This window comes from Falco peregrinus, chromosome 2, assembly GCF_023634155.1.
Source record: "Falco peregrinus isolate bFalPer1 chromosome 2, bFalPer1.pri, whole genome shotgun sequence".
In the NCBI taxonomy this organism is placed as follows: domain Eukaryota; kingdom Metazoa; phylum Chordata; class Aves; order Falconiformes; family Falconidae; genus Falco; species Falco peregrinus.
Genome location: NC_073722.1, coordinates 53,528,960 through 53,552,111, shown reverse-complemented (window position 1 = coordinate 53,552,111; position 23,152 = coordinate 53,528,960). Strand labels below are relative to the sequence as shown.

Genomic DNA, 23,152 nt, shown 5'->3' with positions numbered 1-23,152 from the left:
TTTGTAAAAATAAGTGGAGGCCCATAAGAGAGGTATGCATAAACCCAGGCAAACCTCACTTCACAGGCAAAAGATGCCTTTCTGTTTTTAATTGGAGACCTAGGAATTGGTCACCTTTCCTTTCCCATATTAGGCATACACTTTCTTGTTTTGTATCTGTAGGAATTTGTGTTTTGGTTTAGAAGGTGCTCAGATCATAGATTAGGCATTTAGAAAGTTATATTTTTCTTTAATAATTGAGAAGAATATTTGCTGATAAATCTGGGGTTTTTTTTAGGGAAGCGTTAGTGTTTTGTGTAAATTACAAGTCTTTAAGCTATCATTTTTTTTGCTTTCTGAAACCAGTAATTTCCTGTTGTAACTGGAAATGTTAAGTATCGTTTTTAAAGTATTAAAATGCAGCACCAGCTATTATTATTCTGCCTTAACAAGTCTTCTAATACAACATCTGATTTGTTACTGTGTCCTCATAGGGAAGCATCAGGAGTAGTGTGCATGACAGTGAGAAAGTAAACACATGCTTGCAATCAAATTAATGTATTTCATCTGTCTTCAACTAATAACAATCTGTCATGCTATCTATCTGAGAAGAGGCATAAACAGTTTATTTTGTGTTTGGAATAACTTCCTGGAGGTAGTTAATGTGACATGTAGTTTGTCTGACATGAGTATAACCAGATCAACACTCTAGATGTTTTCTTGATAACCTGAAAAAATTACTGAGAAAATCTGTACTGGAACTATATTTATATTTCTGTTTGAGCTTCCTTAAATCAGAGTAGTGGCATAGTTTTCAGGACTTCCATGAAAGAATTTCCTTTTCTTGGTGGTTATACAATTTTAGTGTGAGGAAAAAGATTGAAAGTATTAATAAAAATTTAACTACAAAAAGCTGCAGTTTGCACTCTGACATTGAGGTTTGAGTATTTGAGAAGTGTTTACTGTAGTAATTTAACAGTACCAAGTCAAAACTGATTTTTAAAAAGCTAGGTAATACATAAAGTGTGATAGTACTGCAGACTCAGTAAAGTTTGTTGTCAAATTAATTATGATTTCTGCATAACTCTGGTTATGCTTATGTTATATCAGATAATAATAATTAATATCACTTATTTGTAATGTCAGATTATTTTTTTATTTACACAGAAAGAACCTTTGTGTCTAATTGTGAAAGTGCACTTGCTTGAAGTTCTAAGTAACCCATTCAAATATTCTTTAAAAGCTAAGGCATAGTGAAATAGCTCCATCTTTTAGTGGGAAAGCAGTAGGTTACTGGTAAGCTGAGCAATAAAAATCTGGGGAGGTTTTTTTGTTGCTTTTTTAATCTTATTTTCTTTGGAGTGATGGTAGAATTAGAATTAAAACTGGGTTATATTGCTTATGGCAGAGGAGGCCTGAAAGGGGTCCCTTCTGGCCAGAGCGGTGGGACCGGCTAAGCTGTGCTCTGCTGAGGTGCTGTGGGGCAGAGGTCTGATAAACCAGGCAGTGAAGCCAGTAAAGCCCAGAATGCTGCCTCCAGTCTTCATCCAAATTTCTGGTTTGTCCCTTAGAATAGTAGATATTTGGCACCTCTTAGAGAAGTCCTTCTTTTATTCCACTTTTGCTTGTGCATGGGAGAAGCAGAACCTTCACGCTCTGAAATTAAACTGACTGCAGTTGTTGAGCAGTGTGTACTGCACGAAGGTAATTCTGTGTAACAGTATTGTCGTCTTCAGTTTGTTAGGTTTTCAGCTGTTCAAGCTGGGTTTGTCCTTAAGAAATCATTGTGAAATTATAGCAAAAAATAGGATGAAAAAAAGGTAGTCATATACAGCCCCCTTTTCTATGACCCTGGAGTATTTTCAGAAGAGAAAATGTGTACATAATTTTAAGCACATGTAAATCAAATTAATAAATTATTAAAGCATTTTACTTGTCATGTCTGTGTGGGCTAATTGTGATAGCTCATTATTTAAACATTATGTAATTTTATACCTTGTGTGAACAGCTGCAAATACTTTGCAGAAAGATTTATATTTCATTTTTCACAGCATACTATAAAAGAATATATTTTTGTGTGGTACCATAGATTAATACAGATGTTTACTCATAACTTCAAAACTACCTTTAATGATATTAAAAGATGAAAAAGTTATAAAATGCACGATAACTGCAAAACTAGATAGTTGTAAAGTCATTTATGTGTTAATACCAGTTTTAATGGCAATTACTGTAATTATGAATGAAAAAAAAGTTCAGCTTGGACAGGAGAACTGCCCATTTGTAACGGACTCCCTCGTGGTTACTGCAGTTGCAAGGTTTGAAAGTGAAAGACGGTCAGATCTGGGTGGATAGGTGTCCCTTTACTGAAATTCTCTGAACTGTCTCTTTCATGTTGCTTTTCATACATATGGTTTAGAAAGTGGTTAGGTTAGTTATCACTGGTATAATCATCTAAAATGTCTGCATAGTTTTCAAGTGTAATCTCATGATCCAGGAGAAATACCCACAAACTATTAAAGTCGGACTTGCTTAACGTGCATTATGCATGCCACTCAGCTGTTTAGACCATTCTGAACAAGTACTGTCACTATTTTTTCAGCTGCTTGGAAGTACCTGTACAACTTTTATATTTGTGTTTCTTCCAGAATTACCCGAAAGGAAGATTCATGTAAAATGGATGTTTTCCGACTTAAAAAAACCCTGTAGTTTTACATGGAGTTCTTCTCCACTGATGTTATGAAAGAAGAGACTGGCAGCCCTGTGGGAAAGGGAGATAAATAGCATGAGGAGCAGCCTTTACATTTTGCAAAAATGGTGTTCTGTTGTCTTTTTAGAGTATGTGCAGTTATTTGCTTGTGTGACAATATTTAAATCAAAATATTCTATTATTACATTTTTGGCATTTTGAAAGAATATAAAACTGGAACATTGATCTCTTCTAACTGTTGATACATATTTTAAAATTCTTACTGCCTTTGTGTTTGTGCCAGTTGTATTACTCTGGTAAATTGTTACACATATTTTATTATTGCCTTAATTTGAAGACAATACAGCTGTGGGATTTGATACCACACTTTATTCCTTGAAGCAAACTCTGATGAGCTAATCATATTTGTTCTAGTTCATTTCAATGAAGCAGGTGAGCTAAAGTGGTATTTAAGCTGTTTGTTGGTTTTCCCCGTATATATGGTGTAATGGAATGGAAATGATTGTCCCTGCACAGTGGTGCTATGTGGCTTGTTGCAGGCTTTTTTTATCTTATGGAATGGTACGTATATCTGAATAGCGTAAGAGAAACATATTTGGCATTATTTTATTTACCATTAGTGGTTTCAGAGTCTCAGGTAAAAAGTAGCAGAATCATTCAATCAAGACTGAATTGCTCTTGAAGCACCCATTTGTGTTTTATCCAGCACTTCCTTGTGTTTTTCCCTTGCTCCTACCCAGTAAACTAAAATTTCAGTGACTTACTCTTAATTTCTCAAGAAAAGTTATGTAGAGATTTTTCTTTGAATAACTATTTATACTGTCTCAAGTGTTTGCTCAGAATTTTTCTATTTGATATCTAGCCTTTCAGACAGTCATTGAAAATAGGGTTTCCTTTTCCATTTTGAGTTACCACTATTAGCTTTTCACTGCAAATAAGTAATGTATAGCAGCAGTTCAAAAGATAATGAAAATGTTTTTTGTATAAATCACCTGAAGGTGTGACCTAATCAAATCTCTCTGGTCCTAACTTAAAATGACTGTTTTGTCCTTCTTCCAAATGTCACTTGCTCTCCACAGAGGTGTTTACTTCATGATGGTGTTTACTTCGTTTTCCTTACCTAAATTCTGCAATATTTTTACCTATTTTTCTTCTCACATCTTCAGGAATGCCTTAAAGGGAATATCTTTGGGATTTCTGTGGGAGTTCCATACTTCTCTCATAGGATTCTGTTTTCTTTTTTCACCTCACTAGAGCTCTGTTTAGTCTCACCTACAAATCAAAACGGAATTCTCTAGAGTTCATGAGAAGCAAGTATTTTAGTAAGTCTTACCTACTTTTGCTACAGCAGACACTGATCTATGCTGGTTTCATCTTTGAGGGGAGATTTTCACTTGGATCTGTTTGGGTTGGTGGCAGTCGTGTCTGAATTCCTGAGGTTCCTAATCTATTTTTGTTGTGCCAGTATCTTTATGGGATACCTGTACATACAAACGTGTGTAGATCTGTTACTTATGGAGCAGCAATTTGTCTTGCTAGTTTTAATTAAAATTACTCTTCACACTAGACAAGCTTAAAGGTGAATGTTTAATTGTATTCCAGGGAAGCAAAAAGCTGGGCTCTTGACTAGTTGGTTGGAAACAGAGTTGCAGGAGGGGAAACATCCTCCAAAAAAATTCTCCATTCTCTCCATATATCTGTCAACTATGGGTTGCCAATCAGGCAAACAATACTATGACCTATCTCCCCTCACCATTGTTCGTGATGTCTGTCTGCTTCTTCCAATTTCAGTTTTCATGTGGTTCATTTCAGTATTCTATTTAATGCAAATAAACGGAGTGGTTCCTCTATAGTCAAGGAATTAGCAAGGTACTCCTTTTACACTTTAACTATGGCTTTGGTAACTTACACCTTTAACTGCCATTCCTACATGTTGGTCCCATTTTTAAGAGCTTTAGAATATTAGAAGTGCTAGATCAAAGAAATAATCTCACCGCATTCTGTAAGATTTACACATTTTAGGGTTGCTTTAGCTTTTCATGATCAGAAAACATAATTTATTAATGTAGATAGCAGTTTGTGTTCCAGCACTTAACCCAAAGTACTAATTTGTAACATTTGTGTTCTTTAGAGAGTCACCGTTTGCAAATGGTTAAGTCTCTTTTCACTTTTCCAACAAAAATCCTTGTGTCACCTTTAGACATCCCATTGTGAATTTCTAGGCATCAGTTTATATTCTACTTGGTAAAAATGGAGCTATTAAGTTTTCCCCTGCTATTGTAGTCTTTCTCATTCTGTTCAGATGAGGAGGATGACTGTACCATCTGGCATGTAAGCTTCATTTTGGGCCGTTCTCTAAATGTTTGTGTTTGATGTGTATCCAAATCTTACAGATTCTTTCTTTGAGACCTTTGTTAGATATGGCCTATCATAACCATTACCACAGTTCAGATGTTCTTATTTTGCATCTTAATTTCAGTATTTCCTTTTCCTTGGCCAATGCAATGTTATCTAGTCATTTTAGAATATTCTGCAAGATTGTTTTCTTGGTTTGTAAAAATCAAAATGTATTTATGTATCTGATTCTCTTTCTTTTTATCCAGAACTTACTTCTCTTTGCCTTTACACTTTTCATGGCTTAAGTGCCTTCTAGTACCATCCTTCATCCCAAGATATCTATTCCTGCTGTTAATTGGCTCATCATATGAGCCTGCATTGGCCAGCTGTTAGTTTTCTGTCTATGAAGTCCCTGCATTTCTTCTAAACATCTTTTTAGAAAATCATTTTTCTCCCCCAAATTCCTCCTTAAAGTCTTTTTGCTGCTATGTCTAAATAAAAGCTGGACAAGACTTATCTCCTGGTGTGCTAAGAATTCTGCCTGTCGAGCTGACCAATGTCAGATGTTCAAAAAAAAGGACCACAGCATACCATTCACCCTGTTTTAGCTGATCTTCAGTAACTATGATCGTGCCCTTAGCCTGTAGCAATGCAAAGTAATTTGAACTAGCATAGTCATTGACTGCAAACTGCAGCTTTGTATGGTTAAATATTTATTAATGCTTGAAACCCTTTTCTTGTACTAAAACTGTGCTCTCTTTCATTGAGAGCTAATGTAACATGAATTGCCTTGCATTTACAGAGGACTGAGAGTGTGCACATGCACAGCTATCTGGCAGTTATCTGGCATAACAGTAGCCATACAGTTCATAGCAGGCTGCCCATCATTCAGAAGGCACAAGGTGAAATACTTGTAAGTGGGGAGAGGGACTGAGAATTATGCAAAATTCAGAAACATAATTTAATTTAATTTTCACTTCCAGTCTGTTAGACTTTTAATTTCTCTACTGTAGTAAAGTACATGCTCCACTAACCATCTATTATTATTGATGTTTCTTTGAATAGAACATAGGAGGCGTTTGAGGATATGGTTTCCGGTATGGCAGTGACATTGTCTTCCTGGAAATTCATCAACCTTTTAGAATGCTGTTGTGTTTTTCTACTTCCTTTTCTTTCCTTCCTGGGAAAGAGAGTTTGAGAGACTGTAACTTGTGAGCTTGTGTTTATGGACTTACATAAGCACACCATGGTATTTTAGAGCAATCAGTGTAAATGCTATCTATCTATTTATTTATTTCTGTTGTAATCGTGTGTAGGTTTTTAGAGTTGGGTATAGTTGAAGAAATACAGTGAGTGAAACTTGGAGGTGGGGTTAAGGTTCTTTTAAGAAGCTCATCAAATAAAAATAAAGAAAATATATTTATTTTTCCCAAAAGAGTAATCTCACTGTTGTGCTTTCCAAGCTGCACTTAAAGCTAGTATGTGAAGAGTAAAAATAATGTTAATAATGATATGGTTTAGGCAGTATGCTGTGTTTTATTCTTAAAAGTGTTTTAAGAGGCTCTTTTCTGGTAGTTATTTTTCAGAGAAAAAAAGTTAAGTAGCTATTACATAGACTGCTTGAGTTTTTAACAAAATTGTTATTGACTTTGGGGTTTATCTTAGTAGATGTATTTGTTCTTCCTATTTTTTGTGAAACTATATATTCTGCGTTTAGTATTACGAAAAACTGTACTGCAAACATTAGTGTTAATAGCTTAGTATTTTAGTCCTTCACAAATTAATGCCTGTGGTAACTGGATGATTTTAGGCCTGTTCTTATAAACAAGGCTTTACTGATGTGCAAGGAACAGTAATAATTGGCAAAAACTCCACATTAACCAAGGTAAGCAGTATAAATGGGGTGTAGGAATCCCCTGTTAGACTAAAAATCTCCAAGAGAAAATCTCCAGAGCTTACAAATTAAAGACCTCCAGTATCATTTTAAAATAAAGCCTTTTATGTAGTAGGAGAGCATTTTTTCAGCTGATAATCAAATGACACTATTATGCAGACTTACTAGATTTGCAAATTTACAAGTTTTTACAAGTCAGTTGGGTCCCTTCCTCAGGAAATCAGTTTAAGTTTTTTTTTCCTGTATTGACTGAAAGAGCCTGGTTGTCCTTAAATCCTTCTGAATATATTTGCCTTATAATTTGTCAGCATTGAGTCAACACCCTTATAGGAACTGTAATGCAATAAAAGAGAGAAACTGTTCAATATAGTTTCCAGTTACCTTAGGATCAGATTTGGAGAAACTGGAATGTACACAATAAAATCTGTGCAAGATTTGAGTTCCATGTTGTTTTGGAAGCAACTGGTGTTTTTAAACATAAAATACCATTTGAAAGCTTCGCTCTATTTGCAATGGTTGTAAAATGATAAAAATGAAAATGCGTGTGACACGTGAAATTTTACTGTTTTTAATTTTCTGAACCATACCTTTGTGGAATTGAAAGCTTCATGTGCAAGTAACTAAGCATCAGTGTTTTTACTCGGTTAATTTTTATTATAGGGAATGTTTTTGCTCTACCATGTACTACAATAAAGTTCTTTATAACTTGTTTACATTTTTTACTGAGGAAAAAATATGTAGATTCAGATGTGCTTGGTGAACTCTGTTTTGTAAAAGTCTTTAGATTACACTGGAATCTCCAATATGCATCATGCTTGCAAAAAAGAATGTGCAAAATTTAGTTATGTCTCAGATTTTTGCATGTAGTTAGCAGTAAAATTGTTACAAATTGTTTGTGTATCCAGAATTATATTTGTCCTTTATTTCAGATAAGAATTTGTTGCATTTGACTGTACAATTTAAATTGTGGTTTCAATTTAGTTTGCAAATAAAATTAATCTAATGTTTTTACTTATTTTTATTTTAGCAAATGATTATAAAAAGAAAGAAACTTGGATTTGCATACACCTGTGAAGGAACAGATTACATCTCATATGTTTCCAATGAAAAATTTCAAAGACAGGTAACTGAATGGGCTCCACTGTAGTAATTTTTCCTTTCTTCAAATTATTTTTAGTTGACCTGGAGCATATGCGCACAGTGAAAGTTGACAAGCACCAGCGATTTTGTCAGGAAAACAATTTCAGTAGCCATTTTGTGTCGGCCAAGACAGGAGATTCTGTGAGTAAGAAAAATAAAACCCTTGTAGATTTTTTTGTTTTTGTTTTAAAGATGCTATTTTATTATACTCCACATATCAAACCATTGAGAACTTGGGCTGCTGCAGGTCCTTTTTGCCCTGCCTAGTTCCATGAAAAATAAACTTTGTATGAGTGTATATATTCTTTATTAGTTACAGCGGCTTCTCATCTGATTTGAAGTTTGAAGTATAGATTTTAATATGGAAATGATCTAGTTTATACATCAACAAGATGACTGAGACCAGCTGGATCTCTGTTTGCTATCTGTCTGTAGTTAAATGTATTTCTTCATTTCAGATGGATTCCCGTCTTATAGACTATCAATATAGGAACTTTCAACAGTTGATAACATCACAGGACCCTATTGCAATCAAAGTTTTTATTATGGGTCCTGAGCCATGAGAGACACTCCCTCTGCAGGTCCATTGAAATATGAACATTATGGTATTTATAATCCTTTGCAGAGTATGTTTATGAAGAGTCTTTTGACTCTGAGCTGAGTGGTTTGTTTTAGTTGGAAATGTATGGAAGAAAAGGTTCTTTTTCAGTTGACTGTATCAGTCAAATTAAATGACATCATATTGTTTTGCTAGATATCTGTCATGTGCATAATGTCACATTCCCATAAAACAGTCCTGTATCTATCTCCTTAATGTTACTTATTGACAACATAATTTATTTTTAATGTTATTGAACAGTAAGACCATGTTTAATTGTATGAGGGTATAATCCATAATCCTGTAATAGAAATGGAATCCTTATTATAAGACCTTTGATGAAACTTATACAATGGACTGCCTAATTTTATAATGTAATGTTTTTTCTGTGAAGTCTAACAATACTGCTATTACAAACACAGTGAGTGCTGATTCTCCTTATAGTTTGTATAAAATCTTCGGCATAATTTTTAGTTTTCAGTGTGAAAAGTTGAGCTTTTTTGTAACTTTATAATACTTCACTCAATGAAATGTGCATCTGATAAAATATCTTCCTTTCTCAAGGAGACAACCTTTTTGTGGGATTTGGTAATAGGAAGAAAAACCAGTTCTTTTTATAAGGTTCAAATCTTTAACATTAAAAATTATGAATGAATCTATCTTTTTAATTGATTCATGAATTACACATCCCACTATATATGCTGATTGTACTTTTTTAAACTGTTTAAAAACAAAAGTGAATGTGAACATACCTAGAAAGCATTAGCCAGAAATCTCTGTTTAAATATCTACTAACAAAAGAAGGTATGAGTTTACAGTCATTCATTTTTAGTTTCAATATAAATTTGAATGAACTCTTTCACTGTTACCGCATAGTGGCCTTTCAAAATCTTCATGTATTTTGGTAGTTATGCAGGAAAGACAGGGTGTTTACCCTAGACAGGACAGAAGAAGAGGCCATCCATTGCTGCTGTGGATATAGTCTAGAAGAGTCTTAAATACTCAGTTAAGACAAATTATTTGTTTTGTTTACCTCAGATCTTTCCAACAAAATTGTTTGCAAAAGATAATTTAATGTACATAGAAAAGCCCGAAAGTCTCCTCAGGGGAGAAAAAAAGTCAGGAAAGATTTAGTATAGCTGTCATACTGTCCATCAAATTTCATAGCTAAAGCACTGAATTTGTGCCTAATGTTTTATGCACAAAGCATCCTTGTGGCAGACGATCTAGCTCAGTACACCTGAGAGCCTGATGCGGGTTAAAGTAGGTGTCTGGAGAAGGGAAGCCTGTTCAGGATTTCCTTTCTTGCTGTGGGGATGCCAGTAGAATAGACCAGGTAGTTCAGAGAAATAGAAATTATTTTGGAATTGACCATGGTTGTGCCATGTTGGTTGGTTGTGCCACTAATCCGTTACTGGTTTCAGTGTCAGGTATAAGGAGACATTGTGTAAATGGTAATTTTTTGATTTTTCATTGAAAATTACTAAAAGCCCTTACACAGGACTTCCCTTTTGGGAGTGGCAGCTGCATGATGAAGAGCAATGTTAGTAGTTCAGATTTTGAGCTCAGTCAAACAACGTGTAGCTTGACAGTAGTGTTCAGCCGCAGTGCAAGCTTAAGCTCCTCTCTTTAACATCTCTTGTGTTCTTTAATCTCATTTAAAATCCAGCTGCCTAAACAGTAAGATTGGTGGACTGGATTGAGATGAAGTAAAGGTGTTATTTAAGATAGTATTGCCACCCAATGTTATCTGTCAAACCGTGTCCAACCTCTAACTCTGCCAGGCTGCTGCATGCCATACAAATCTTGTTTCCTAGATGCTTCTATTCACTGCAACAACCAGAATGTTTTATAAGACTTTTCAGAACAAATGTATTATTGCTTGGCTTTTGTAATGCTAATGTTTTTTAAATGTGTGTAGTAGAGATTTTGGTGAACTTGATGCTCAGTTCTGTTGTTCTCAATTCCAGAAACCTACACCTCTGTTGCACAATATGCTGGTGATATATTTTTGTGCTAAACGTTAGTGAATACCCTTATTCATATTTTATAGCACTGAGAGTAGTATTTGAGAGGTGGGTTGTGTAAAAGCTTGTTTAAACTTCGGTCTCTGGAGGCACAGTAGAAGTTTTGCTTAACAATCCAGCATACTGTTCATTCCTTGTACTATTGTTGAGTTATTTTCTCCAATTTTTAAACAAAATTGAATGTACCAGATGAGGTTATTTTCAGATCTGTTTTGCACAGGTCATAATTTTGTATATCCCATTGTTTACAGTTCAAAAATGGTATGATACATTTGAAAGAACCTCAAGGATGTCTGTTTTTAATCATTTAAATGCAATTTAATTTTTTTCCATAGGTCTTCCTGTGTTTTCAGAGAATTGCTGCTGATATACTTGGCATCAAATTAAACAAAGCAGAATTGGAACAATCACAGGTGATTTTCCACAAATACGTATTTTTTCTTAGTATTTTATTTAGTATTAAAGGACAGTTATTTGCAATGAGTTTTTTTTTTAAAGCAGCTGCATTTGTTGGTCTGAAGACAATTATTTACTTTCACAACAGCTTTTAAATAATATAATTCTATATTTATCCATCATGATAAACTTGATGAAAGAAGAAAATATATGTTCAAAAAATTAGAATAAAACCCTTTAGTTTGAGAGCTGTTTCTTTAAAAATAGTGCTTAGAATTGGTTTAGAGGTTAAAACATCTGTATGTATGCATGTAATGTACAGGTAGCATGGAAGATACTCTTATGTATACATTAAATACTGTATATTGATGTCAGATACAGTTTTTATGACAATTGTTCTTTTTTAATTCTTTACGTATTTAAAACCAAATTTCATTTTAGAACACTAAACATGTAAAGCATGTAAGCTTCTGTGAGTAGAAATTTTCCAAATCTATCTTCATTGTAATTATACAGTAAAAATATTAGTTGTCAGAGAGTCAGGAATTAACTATATCAAATCTTACGTTCGATAATCTCAGATTTTAGTCTTCATTGTGTACCTGTATAATACAGGACCTCAGCTGTGACTGTCTGACTCTGGGAAGGAATATTGACTTTGTAAGGTCACTATTTCCCATTTTATCCTGATATGCAAATGAGAAATTAATCCTATTCTGGTTCAGTATACCCATTCTTAGTATGACCTGTGGAGTCATGCGTTTGGGGAGCTATTATGGCTCCCTGGCATCTATGATTATTTTTCTCACCCTACCAGTCCCAAATAATTGCCCCCTAAAGGAGCAGCATGATTTCTGCTCTTGCATTTTGTGTTTTGTTCTTTGCATTATGAGTGTTATCTAGGGGATTTTCTGCCATTTCCTCTGCAGTTAGAAAGGACTGAGAGAGGGGAGAACATTCCACTGCACTAGGTGGGAAGGTCGTCAAGAAGATTGTCTCCCATTCTCTTACATGGGTTAGCAGTCAGTTAGGGATGTGAATATAGTGATTTCACTGTGAACACATGGCAAAACCCTGCTCCATGTATGTCCTGCTGTGGACTGTAGCAGAGCTTTGCTGCAGTTGATGCTGTTCAGTAATTGCTGTATGCAAAATGGCCCTAATGAAAGCATTGTTTTAGGACCTTACAAATTAATTGGGAAAAGATGGTTTTGCCGTTTTTAAAAATTTGAGCTGTAACTATGTTAATTAAAATGTGAGTCCTTGCTTTACTATGTCTGTCAGAGTTGGAAGTCACTGAGTTTTTACCACGGAAAGTTAGGAGAGCAAAAATGTGTTAATTGTTCAAGAAAGCAAGCAAGCAAGAGCGTTTCTAATATAACCCCCTTTTTCTTACCACCACCTTCTTCTAGTTCCTGCTTCTAAAAATAATTTTCCTGCCAGTAAGACTATGTGCATAGGTTTAAACCAGAAAGATTTTATGCGAACCCAGTTTCAGAAACCTCAAAACCAGAAGATTGTCCTACTGAGGCAACCCTTACTATAATGACGTTTGAGATTACAATACACTTATTTTAAATTTACTTACTGAACCAAAAAGTAGCTGTTCTAGTGGTATAATATACTGGAACTTCTAGTTTTACCAACATTAAACAAGTACCACAAAATAAGTCAACAAGTTTATTTAAAAAAAAAAAAAAAGCAAAACATTTCTTAGGTAAGCTTGGTCTCCTGCTTTTTGAAATGTACAATAAATATGTAATTTCTGAAAGTGTTTTGCCACAGCAGTGTTTACAATCTGTGTTGAAGTGGTTAACTAGAAAACTGTATTGCAAACAGTAAAATGGTAAAATACACTTACAATGCATATCTAACATGCAAAGCTAAGGTGCTTTGAAAAGATGTAATTTATAGGTAGAGAAATATTGAGTGTGTCTTTTCAATAATCCTTTACTACTAAGGCACCATCCATCTATTGTTCTGAGCTCCATGTTTATTTGCATATAAATAATTCAGCACATAAGAGTTCTTTAATTTTTCTTCGGTTGTTTAGCTAGCACTGGAACATTAGTCTTAGACCTCTCTGTGCTGTGTCGTGTTGTGTTCTGGTAACTCAGGTGTAAGCTTGTAGACAGGTATTCAAATACCTTAAAAAGAGAATATAATAAATGGGGTTATACAGAAAATGGTAGCTTTCTAAAGAAAGTGTGTATTTTTACGTTTTTTTTTAAAGTAAGAATCTTAATACAGCCCTGACTCAAGAATACATAGCTACTTATGTCAAATTGGTATCAGCTTTAAGTAGGCTTCCTCTTACCTTAGCATTGTAATTACAGTTTTTAATTTTGTTGAGCGGATCAATGCAATATGCAATACGTGGATCAGACAAAGTTTGTATTATGCAAAATTGCAGTAGCAATAGCCTATGAATAGCTAATATGCATAAATTAAATACTCACTGTGGCCCACATATTGCTGTTAATGCGTTTCCAAGCTATAGTGATAAAACTAAAAAAGATAAAAGAATTCCCAAACCCTAAAGAACCAAGAACAACAAAAGAAGAAAGAAAGAAACAAAGCCAGAAAACAGAGCTGGACAGAAAAACTTCATTGTCGCCATTCAGGTACAGCAGAAGTCTCTACATGGTGCTACACTGTGCATGCAGCTAGAGAGAGAATGCTGGAAAGCAGCTGCCTGACTTTGCAAAGTTCTGCTAATCGAGCATAGCTTCAATCTACTCCGAACAAGCAACGGTTGTTACCAGTAAAACATTTGCTTCCTTTGAGAGTGCTATTTTGAGTGGGCTGTAAGAATTGCCCCCATTTAACTTAGTGAGAAACCAATGGGAACTGTATTGGAGGGTCTGTTGGTTGTATCTTAAGATTCATTGTTGTATGGAACCAAATACCCTGGTCACTTAAGATAGAAAAGGGAAATCTTTGCATAAAACTGGAGAAGGAAAACTAATCTTCATGTCCTCAGGGAGATGAATAGAGGGATATGTCTTGAGAGAAATTAATTAGTCTAGAGTGGAAAAGCCTAATTGGAGTAATGTGTAGATGCTGTTTCCCAATAGCATGGAGCTGATCTCTTGGCTGGAAGGACGTGGTGTGAGATGATGTTGTCATTACTAGGTTTCTGATTGACCACAGACTTTCCCTCCATCTGTAGAATAGGCATAGGGCTTTCTTAAGTTGTGGAACAGTTATGTGAGTGTGTTCCTTAAAATTTTTAGGCATTTAATACTCTAGCTATTGGACTATAAAAGTGGATAGATGGATACTAGATAAAAGCTATAAAGAAACAAATAAAACCAATACAATAGTAAGTGTGACTCATCCTTAAATCAGTAAGTACGCAAGTGTTGACTTGGATTTAATCTTTAAACAGAGTAAAATACATTTTAGTTTTTACAGATGTGCACTACTTATACGCTGGATTATATCTTTGCATTTTTCATATTTGTGTAACATGAGATTTCCTCATTTTGAAAAATTACAAGGTTGCTGCTTGAATATGCTTGTCAGAGAACATCAGATGTCTTCATTCAGTCTAGGTGGTAACAAAATATAAAATGAAATACTAAGTTTGTGTAAAATGCCAACAATGAAATCCTACATGTCAATTAAGTTTTATTACATATTTCTTCATTGTTACTGATTGTCTAATATTGAGACTACTCTTTAAAACATTGTTTCTAGCACTTTTGATTTTATGCCTGAAAATCATATTTCTTGTGTTTAAAATCAATTATAATTGTCACAGTCACTAGGAAGATCTTAGAAGTGACTTACAGGTGGCTAGAAATGAGTGATAGGAATTACAAACACATCATTTTAACTTGTATGGATTTGTAGGGCTTGGCTCATGGCTTTTGAGCTTTGATGACTGGCAGAACTGCAGAAGCTCTGTGAAAAGTGGATGGGGTTCTTGGTTCCCTTCAAAGTAACAGTGCAACTTCTGTTAATTAACTGCAAGAACAAGCCTTAGAAACTGAATTATTTACCATGCATTGTTTTAGAAAACAGCTGCAGCAGTTTAAGATATTAATGCAACCCAAGCTATTTGTTACTGCCCTTTTGCTGGAATTTATCACTCCCACAGCAGAATCAGAAAATGGAAGGTGATCATGTGCCTTGGCCACATCAGGGTGAAGTTGTGCAGCTTAGCTTAAACTGCTGCTGAAAGTTGTTTTTAAGTGAAGCTGCCAGACTTTGTGCTGAAGCGGATGAGGTGCAAGTACACGTTACATTCCACCAGCTCTCCTTTGGCAGCAGTGATCTCCAGCAGAGGAATAGGACAGACATTTGGGGGTGGTAAGTTTTTAAACTATCTCAGCTAGAGCTACTAAACCTTGTCTGTTAACATGCTGAGATGACTGTTAATCAAACCTTTATTTGGACAAAACTGTGGTGAAACAAAGAACTAGGTTACTTTTTATGCGTGACTGGAAAGTAGAGCATGTTTTTGAAATGGAGCAGTTCCAAAGTAAAAAATTTGCAGATTCTGACTTTCAGTCCTCAAAATACTCTCCCTTTTAAATCACAAGGATCTGATGAAATTTAAGGAAATAGCTTCTTCACTATAATGAAATGGTTTTTTTCTATATTTTGTACTTTCAACCGTACTATAAAAACTGCATGGGGTATAGCTTTGTTCCTTGGCATTGTCAAGAGCTCGCATTTTTGTAAGTGATGTGTAGTTTTCTGTTTAACTAAATGCCAGTTAAGCAAACTAGGGTGTGTGTGCCAGCTTTTTACAATAAAATATTTGGCAGAGAAGTCAGATCTGGAATTCAGAGAACCTGCACCAAGAAAGGTTATTTCTCATTATTGACAGTGCTTTGAACCATGGCAATTATATGCTTGACATAGAAACTGATACAAAGACGACAAAATTTTTAGTTACCATGACGTTAATAAAAGAAATATTGCAGCAGTATTTTTTTACTCTTATTTAGATGAAATTCCTTTAGAAAATCCAAGTCATTTATGATAGTCAGTTTCTTGCTACAGCATGCCTAAGCATGGGTCACTAACCTGCCTGTGTTTACAGGATGGGATTTAGACCAATGTTTCAAGGAACAATTAATTGCCTATTGATTGCAAGACTTCCCTCCCGCACCCACCCCCACCCCAGCTCCAGTCAAAAGATTGGTATGAAGAAACTAGGTCTTGTGAGGTCGGATAACACTGTTTAATGCTAAAACTCCTACTACTGCCTTACATGGGATTTAGCAACCTTTGCCTTGAAAACATCAGGCCAGGAGTCCAGTAAATCATGAGTGTGTCCCCTAGATAAGATAATATGAATGTGATCAATTAAACTCAAGAAGAATACATCAGCAGCTAATAAATCCAGATCCCTTACCAGTCAGTTCACTCTTGCTTGACGGATGGGTTTTATTTGCAGAGGTATCTTTAACATACGTGGTTTATATATTCATATAATCCGGTTTATATATTGTTTCCTTTAAAAAAACAGTATTTCTGCATTTCTCCATTCAGTTTATGCTGGAAAATATGTTGTGTAAAAGTTGAAGTATTTAAAAAAAAAAATACTAAACTGGTTTAGGATATCTATCATAGCAGACCTACCTGTTCTGTGACTTCTTTGCTGAAATTGTTCTGAGAATTTTTCTCCCCTTTGCATGAATACTACTAATAGCGACAAAACTTTCAACAGTTTTGTTTGTCTTTAAGGGGAAAAATGAGAGCCTTTTATTTTTATGTGAAGTAAAGAAAAACCAAAGCTTGCAGCACTCAGATGTGAGGTTGTTAGTTTGTTACTGTTTTTTATTCTATATTTGGTTATAACGTGATAGTTAATGTGATGGAGAAGATCCATGTGTACATCTAATGCACTTGTAACAATTGTTGCTAGGAAGCTAACTGATGTAATATTTAGATACCCTAGACTGAAAAGATTAGGCCATTGTCATCTTTTCTTCCACTGAGTTGCCTTCCTTTTTATTCCCTTCCTTCTCTTGCTTTAATACACTTTCATTGGTTGCACGTTTGAACGTTTCCCTTCAGTGCTTTGAAAGGGCATGTCCTTGAAGAAGCTTGAGAAGCAGCCCTGATGCTGGTAGTGACGCTTTCGGCTAGACACACTGCTCTTGTATCATATGGCCTGAAAACAAATGTGCTTTTGTTTTGCTTTGCGTAGTCTTATATCATTCATTCATTCTTTGCAACTACTGATGAATATCTCCATTTTTTTTCCTTCTCTTTTAACATTCTTCTCCTTGCTCGCTATCCATTACGTTGATACATGATTAACAGCATGTTGTCAGGGCAGAACTAGTGAAATATCCTGAAGAAGATAATCAACAGCACAACACTTCCAACTGCCAGAGCAAAGTCTGCTCAATGCAGTAGTTCAGGTATTGATGGAAAACTTGGGGTTTTGTTTTGTTCTTGTTTTTTCTAAGCTGCATTACTTTTACCTGTTGCAATACGTTTGATTGGAAAAATATATTTTGTATTTGTAAGCACTTGTAATACTTAACATATTAATTTGGAACTCTGTGTACAATTACATGGTGTTTCTGAGAGAAACCATGAGAGTTCATAGCAAATTTGAAATACTTCATGTTACTGTATTAGGAAGGTCCTTCAGTGCTGTATATTCAAAATGTTAGATAGCTGCCTCAAATGGACACTAAATTGGAATCTCATTTCCTTCTTATATAGGAGAGACCAACAGTCTTATCAAATGCTTTGTAAATAGAATGGGTAGTATCTGTTGGTTCTGTATTAGAAAAGAAACATTAGTCAGTTTGACTATCAAAACTTGTTTGAAATATAGTTATGTTTGGAATTTACTTTGAATTCTGTCCATATTTTCCTGTGAAGTGTTTGGAGTAAAGATGGAAAGACAAACTTACATACAATTTCCAGTTACAATTTAGGCAGTTATTCTTAAAGAATGCATACCATAGTCTTTGCAAACAAATACTGCTTTATTGTTTCCATACAGAACAACTTTCATGGAAGTAAAACTGTATTTGTTGCTTTTGCAAAAAAGTCATGTTCCATTTGTAGTGTTGTGAAAACCTACCAAGGCATTTCCTTCTGCTTAGTGTGGATTAACTGGTATTTAGAATGAGAATTAGCATCTGATAAGAGTTTCTGTGAAGTAATGAAAAAAACCCCAAAGCAGTGGCTGTTTTGCCCAGTTTTTCCCCCCTCATATTTTATAGTAAAATATCTGTTGAATGCTTTGTCAGCATGAGGATATTATCTGATTGTTACTGTGTTTTCTTTTATGACAGAGGGTGGTGAAGGCAGATATTGTCAACTACAGTCAAGAGCCTGTGACAAGAACCGTTAATCCTCCTAGAAGCTCAATGTGTGCAGTTCAGTGACTGTGCTATTCTTCTCTGGTTTGGTACTTTTGGTGGTCCTCCTACCTTAAGCAGGCTCTGGAATTACCAGAAAGAAACTTTGTTTTAACAGTGACCATTGCAACAATGCAACTAGAGGTTTCAAAAACATATTGCACCACCGTACGTTGAGAAGCAGCAGGCAGTTTTTTGACCGGCTGAAATTCAAACGTGAGACCACACACTTTGAAAAATTAAGACCTGTATTCTTTAAAATTATATTTAAATAAAGCAGTATAACTGTATTATATATGCTTCCTCCTATCTATTTGACAGATACTGGAATAAAAATGGATGAAGAAGTCCTGCATTAAAAATACTTTTAAAGACATCAGCATGGAAGGGTATTTTACCAAAGCAGTTTTAAATTTTTTTTCTCTTTCTTTTTATTTTTTTTCCTCCTGTGATCTGAACTAGCACTCCGCAAAATGTAACTTGGAAGAGCCATTGCTGGAATAATTTTAAGCACGTAATATATTTTATCTAGGGATGATTTTTTTAAGTATTCTGTTAATATATATACATAGTGGAAAATGTGTAAATTGTATCCAGTAAGAAATAGTGCTTGAAATAAAGCTGTAATATAAAAATAATTACTTTTCTGAAGTCTCAAGTTGTCTCCATGGATGCTCTGAAGTATGCTCGTGTGTTTGTGTATTTTTATTACTACATCAGCTTTACTTCTTGCAGTAGTTGTTACGCTCATATATCTTCATGAATATGGATGAAGCTCAGTCAACAGTTTGGGGTGTAAATGTTGAGTGATATATTCAGCATGCATTAGAAACTGTTGATAGATCAGTTAGCATCAGTCATTTTTAATAACTAACTGAATGACTTTTGGCCTGGTACTCTTTTCTTTCTAGTTCAGAGTAAATGACAAATAAAAAGCTGCCTGCTCTGTGACCATCACATTTCTCCTCTGTTCCTTTTCTAGCAGTCTCTTTCAGACATGCAGTTCTTTGCTGGCACATCTGAATAGAAAGCTAAAGAGAGAAAATTTAAGCAAACTTGATTCCGAACTAGAAATATTTTCCTATTCTAACTCTAGAATCTATTTTCCTAAAAATTCCAGCAAAACATTTGGAGATTTAGAAAATGAATGAGGCTGAGTGAAGGAAGCTTGTATATTAAGTGAAAATGATAAGGTCCTTCAAGTGAGTGTTCCTATTAAGCTGTTCAAGTAAGCACTTAATAGTTGGAACTATTAACCTATTAGTAGTTTAATAACATAGTTAAACTATTTTAAGCACATTAAATAAAAAAAAGATTGCAGATGGTAAAATGTGCTATTTGTTATTATTTTGGTATATTCCAAGTTCATTGAAAAGCTAAGTTTGTTTTTAAACTATTCCACATGCAACTTGACACATAATGTTATAACTACATGATAATGACAGTGTTGTAATATTTTGTCATTCAAATGTGGGAAATTTTAAGAAACAAGCTGAGATATTGAGAAATTTTTCTACACTAAGGTAGGTGTGAATTTTTCATTCTAGGGTTACAGTCTGTGTTCTTGCTCCTGTCCCATGGAGTTTGTGCCCTACTGCATATCTTTACTTTATGGTTAAATGCAACTGAAAGGTGAACTATCTTCCACTAGCAGCAGATGAGAACTTCTGTTCGAACAGTTTTTCTGAAGTAGCTGGTAAGTTTACAAGTTCATGCCCTCCAAAGCATGTGGTAAGTTCTCTTGAAACCTCAGGTTTCTTGGTGTATGTGTGTCCCGAACTCAGCTTACGTATTCAAATATCCATGAGAACTGCCCCCTCTTGGAGGAGCGGAGCAGACCCTGGCTCGACTTGGTGGCCAGAGCCATCTTTCTCTAGTGCGTGTGAGTCGACTTCATAAACCTGCTTCCCAAGTAATATGTTGCATGATCTTAGAAACAAAACAGTGTTTTTCTCTAAAAAAATTATGTAATCTTACTTTTCAGAAGAAAATCTTTTTTCATAGTTTGATATGCAAAGCCCATTGTTGCTCTGAATAATGAAAAAAATATTATTTTAACATTTGGGGTAATCTTGCAGTATGAAGGCTGTGATACATGTCCCAGTCCAAGCTATTTTACAGATGGATTTTATGTCTGTCTCATCACAATCTTTTATTGTCAGTGCCTGTTTTTCTAGCTGTCTTTGACTTGTACAGCCCTTTGTGCTTTGTTCCCATTGATCTTTTCACCATTTTCTATGTTAAAGCCCTACCTCCCCTGAAGAGATTTTTGTTTACATTTCCAAGCTGCTCTCATTCTTTCTCCCTAACATACATGTATATTATTTATGCTAACTGGGAATCTCTTGTCTTCTGTGCCCCCAGCCCCTCCTTTTGCTGCCCCTCTTAACCTTCTCAGATTTTCTGTATTGTATACTGACTTCCACTCTCCCTGCCTTTCCCTACCCTTCTTGCCCCATTTAGATCCATTACCTGTCCACCTTTTAATCCTTACAAATGAGCTTTGCTCTTTCTGCTTGGCCCTGGGGACCCCACCTTGAGCCTTTGGATTCCAGCTGCAGCCTAAATCCTTGGCTGTGGTGGCTGCCTTGGAAGTGAGGCAGCAGCTGTGGCTGAAGGTGTAGGGGCGCCTTTGCCATCGCCATGGCCCGAGTTCCACCAGGCTAGAGCAGAAAGGTCAGAGGGAGTTCTGGAGGACTGCGTGACACGGAGCGAGGGAATAGGCACTGTTTGCAGGGAAGGCAAGGGCTCTCAGGAGACTAGAGGGATAGAAACAAGTCCAGTGAGAGAGGTGTTTTAGGGGAGGCAGGCAAGCCACCGCCCAGTGCCTGGGCTCCCTCCCTAAGTCATGTCCCTCTCCTGATCCACACGATTCACATATGGTGGAGTTTAAGCATGTGCCATATTAATGCACTTAAAAGTTTTTTGCAAGATGAGAACTGGTTGAAAGCAGTTCAGCAAACAGTAATGAAGTTAAATAAGGCAACACTTTCCAAAAGTGAGGCAACATATGCTTAATGTCCATTGACATGGGGAGAGGGGGAAGCATGTTTTTTCCTGAAGCTGAGGCCAGATGAAGGGAAGAAATGTGTTCAGGCCCTGATCTTACACAGATCCACGCTGGTGAAGTGATGTGCCTGCTTAGAGCTGTTGTAACTAATCATTTCAGCAACAGCTCCACACCTAAAAATTGTTTCTAAGTTCAGCTCCTTGCTAGGGTCAGTCTGCTGTGATGTGGTGGATGCCGATAGGTATGTCGTGTCTGGCTGTACATTAGATCACCAGTGCTTTTAAAACATGTGTTTGATGCGTTACTAGATTCATGCAGCTTGTCTTTTGTGATTCTGAAACTTGGTGGGGTCAAGTTGAGTCTTTCACAAACAGAAGTGTAAAGGCATTTTATTTTCCCTTATTAATGGCTGCTGTGAGTGCCAGAACCTGCAATGAGTTCATGATCTCCTCTCTGAATACATCATTATTTTGACAGTTCATAAAAGTTATGAAAACATGAGGCTTCTTTTTTAACCAGAATAACTTTAAAAAAAATTAAAGGACACATACAAAATCACTAGAAAAATTAATGCGGTGTGCTCTTTTGAGGGATTTGAAAATTGTCTGTGCCATCTACCTGCAACACGAGGTGTCTATTTACCAAAAAAAACCTGATCCATAAAGCACTGTTTGGGTTTCATTGGAACTAAAGGTCTTTTCCATCAAGTGGCTTCTTTTAAATGCAGAACTAATTTGCTTGTCAGAGTAAACACTGGCAAATGCACCTGATAATGAATGTGGTAGCCAGAAATTTATAATAATTTTCTAATGAAAAATATTGTAGCAATATTTAAAGCTGGCTATTCTTTTGGGTTTTGATTATGATGGCAATTCAAATAAGTTGAAATAACATTTTTCCTTTTTACATTTATTTTATATTAGGAATATGGCTGCTTTTTCACAAAAGAAGGTTTGTTATCTTTGTTTCATGACAATCATGACCTTTTCTTACAAGCTGTAGTAGAGAGTACTGCTTAGAAGATGTCTGTATTCCATGTGTTGATCTGAGACCAAAGATGTAGGTGTCGCAGGGAAGACGAAGTGGCGCCGAAGCCCTGTCAGGATGTCCCTGTGCCATGCCGGGAGCACTGCTCCGAGCTGGCCTGGCCGCTGTAACTGACTGCAAGCAAAACAAAATCCCCCATAACTTGTTGTCTTCAGTGCTTTCAAATTAAATCTTGGTACAACTGACTAGAACCGTACTATCCCATGTATCTTTTGTCATTGACAGAAGACTAAATTGCTGCTCCTTAACATAATTAACAATTTTCTAATAATGGGAAATTTTCTGCAGAAGATTTTTTTCCTCTTTAGAATACTTGCATTCATTTCTGATGCAGCTTAAGAGTTTGTATGAGGGGCCTGATAGATGTATTTAAAGCAGCATTGACTTTTATAGAAATTGTATTTACAAAGCTGACGTTGTTAACTACTTTTCCTTCTGGAATTTGAGCATTATTTCCTAAGCAAAGAGGTTATTCTACAATGTTGTATTCTTTTCTTTCTCAGTTCAAGTACTACTGCTCAACATGTTATCTGATTTCTTTAGGCTGTCTTTATTTAAAAGCAACTCATAACCACTTAAAATGTCAAAATAGCTGAATGCTGTTGAAAAGAAAAAGCCAAAATTTATCCATGTTTGCATAGGGGTAATGGCATACATGTGAGATTAAAACT

At 35.5% G+C, this 23,152-nt stretch overlaps 1 protein-coding gene across 2 annotated transcripts in view; it reads left to right on the top strand.

Moving 5' to 3' along the window:
• The window catches only part of RAB28 (RAB28, member RAS oncogene family), a 66,106-nt gene extending 47,044 nt beyond the window's left edge, over positions 1-19,062 (top strand). The window contains exons 5-8 of one of the 2 annotated variants that reach the window (XM_013303798.3): positions 8,098-8,201; positions 11,021-11,098; positions 17,367-17,467; positions 18,359-19,062. In XM_013303798.3, the coding sequence (XP_013159252.2) occupies positions 8,098-8,201; positions 11,021-11,098; positions 17,367-17,462 (278 nt within the window). In that variant the 3' untranslated portion in view covers positions 17,463-17,467; positions 18,359-19,062. The remainder of the gene's footprint in view (positions 1-8,097; positions 8,202-11,020; positions 11,099-17,366; positions 17,468-18,358) is intronic. The other variant, XM_005243089.4, reaches the window with a different exon arrangement.
• Positions 19,063-23,152: the final 4,090 nt, after the last annotated feature.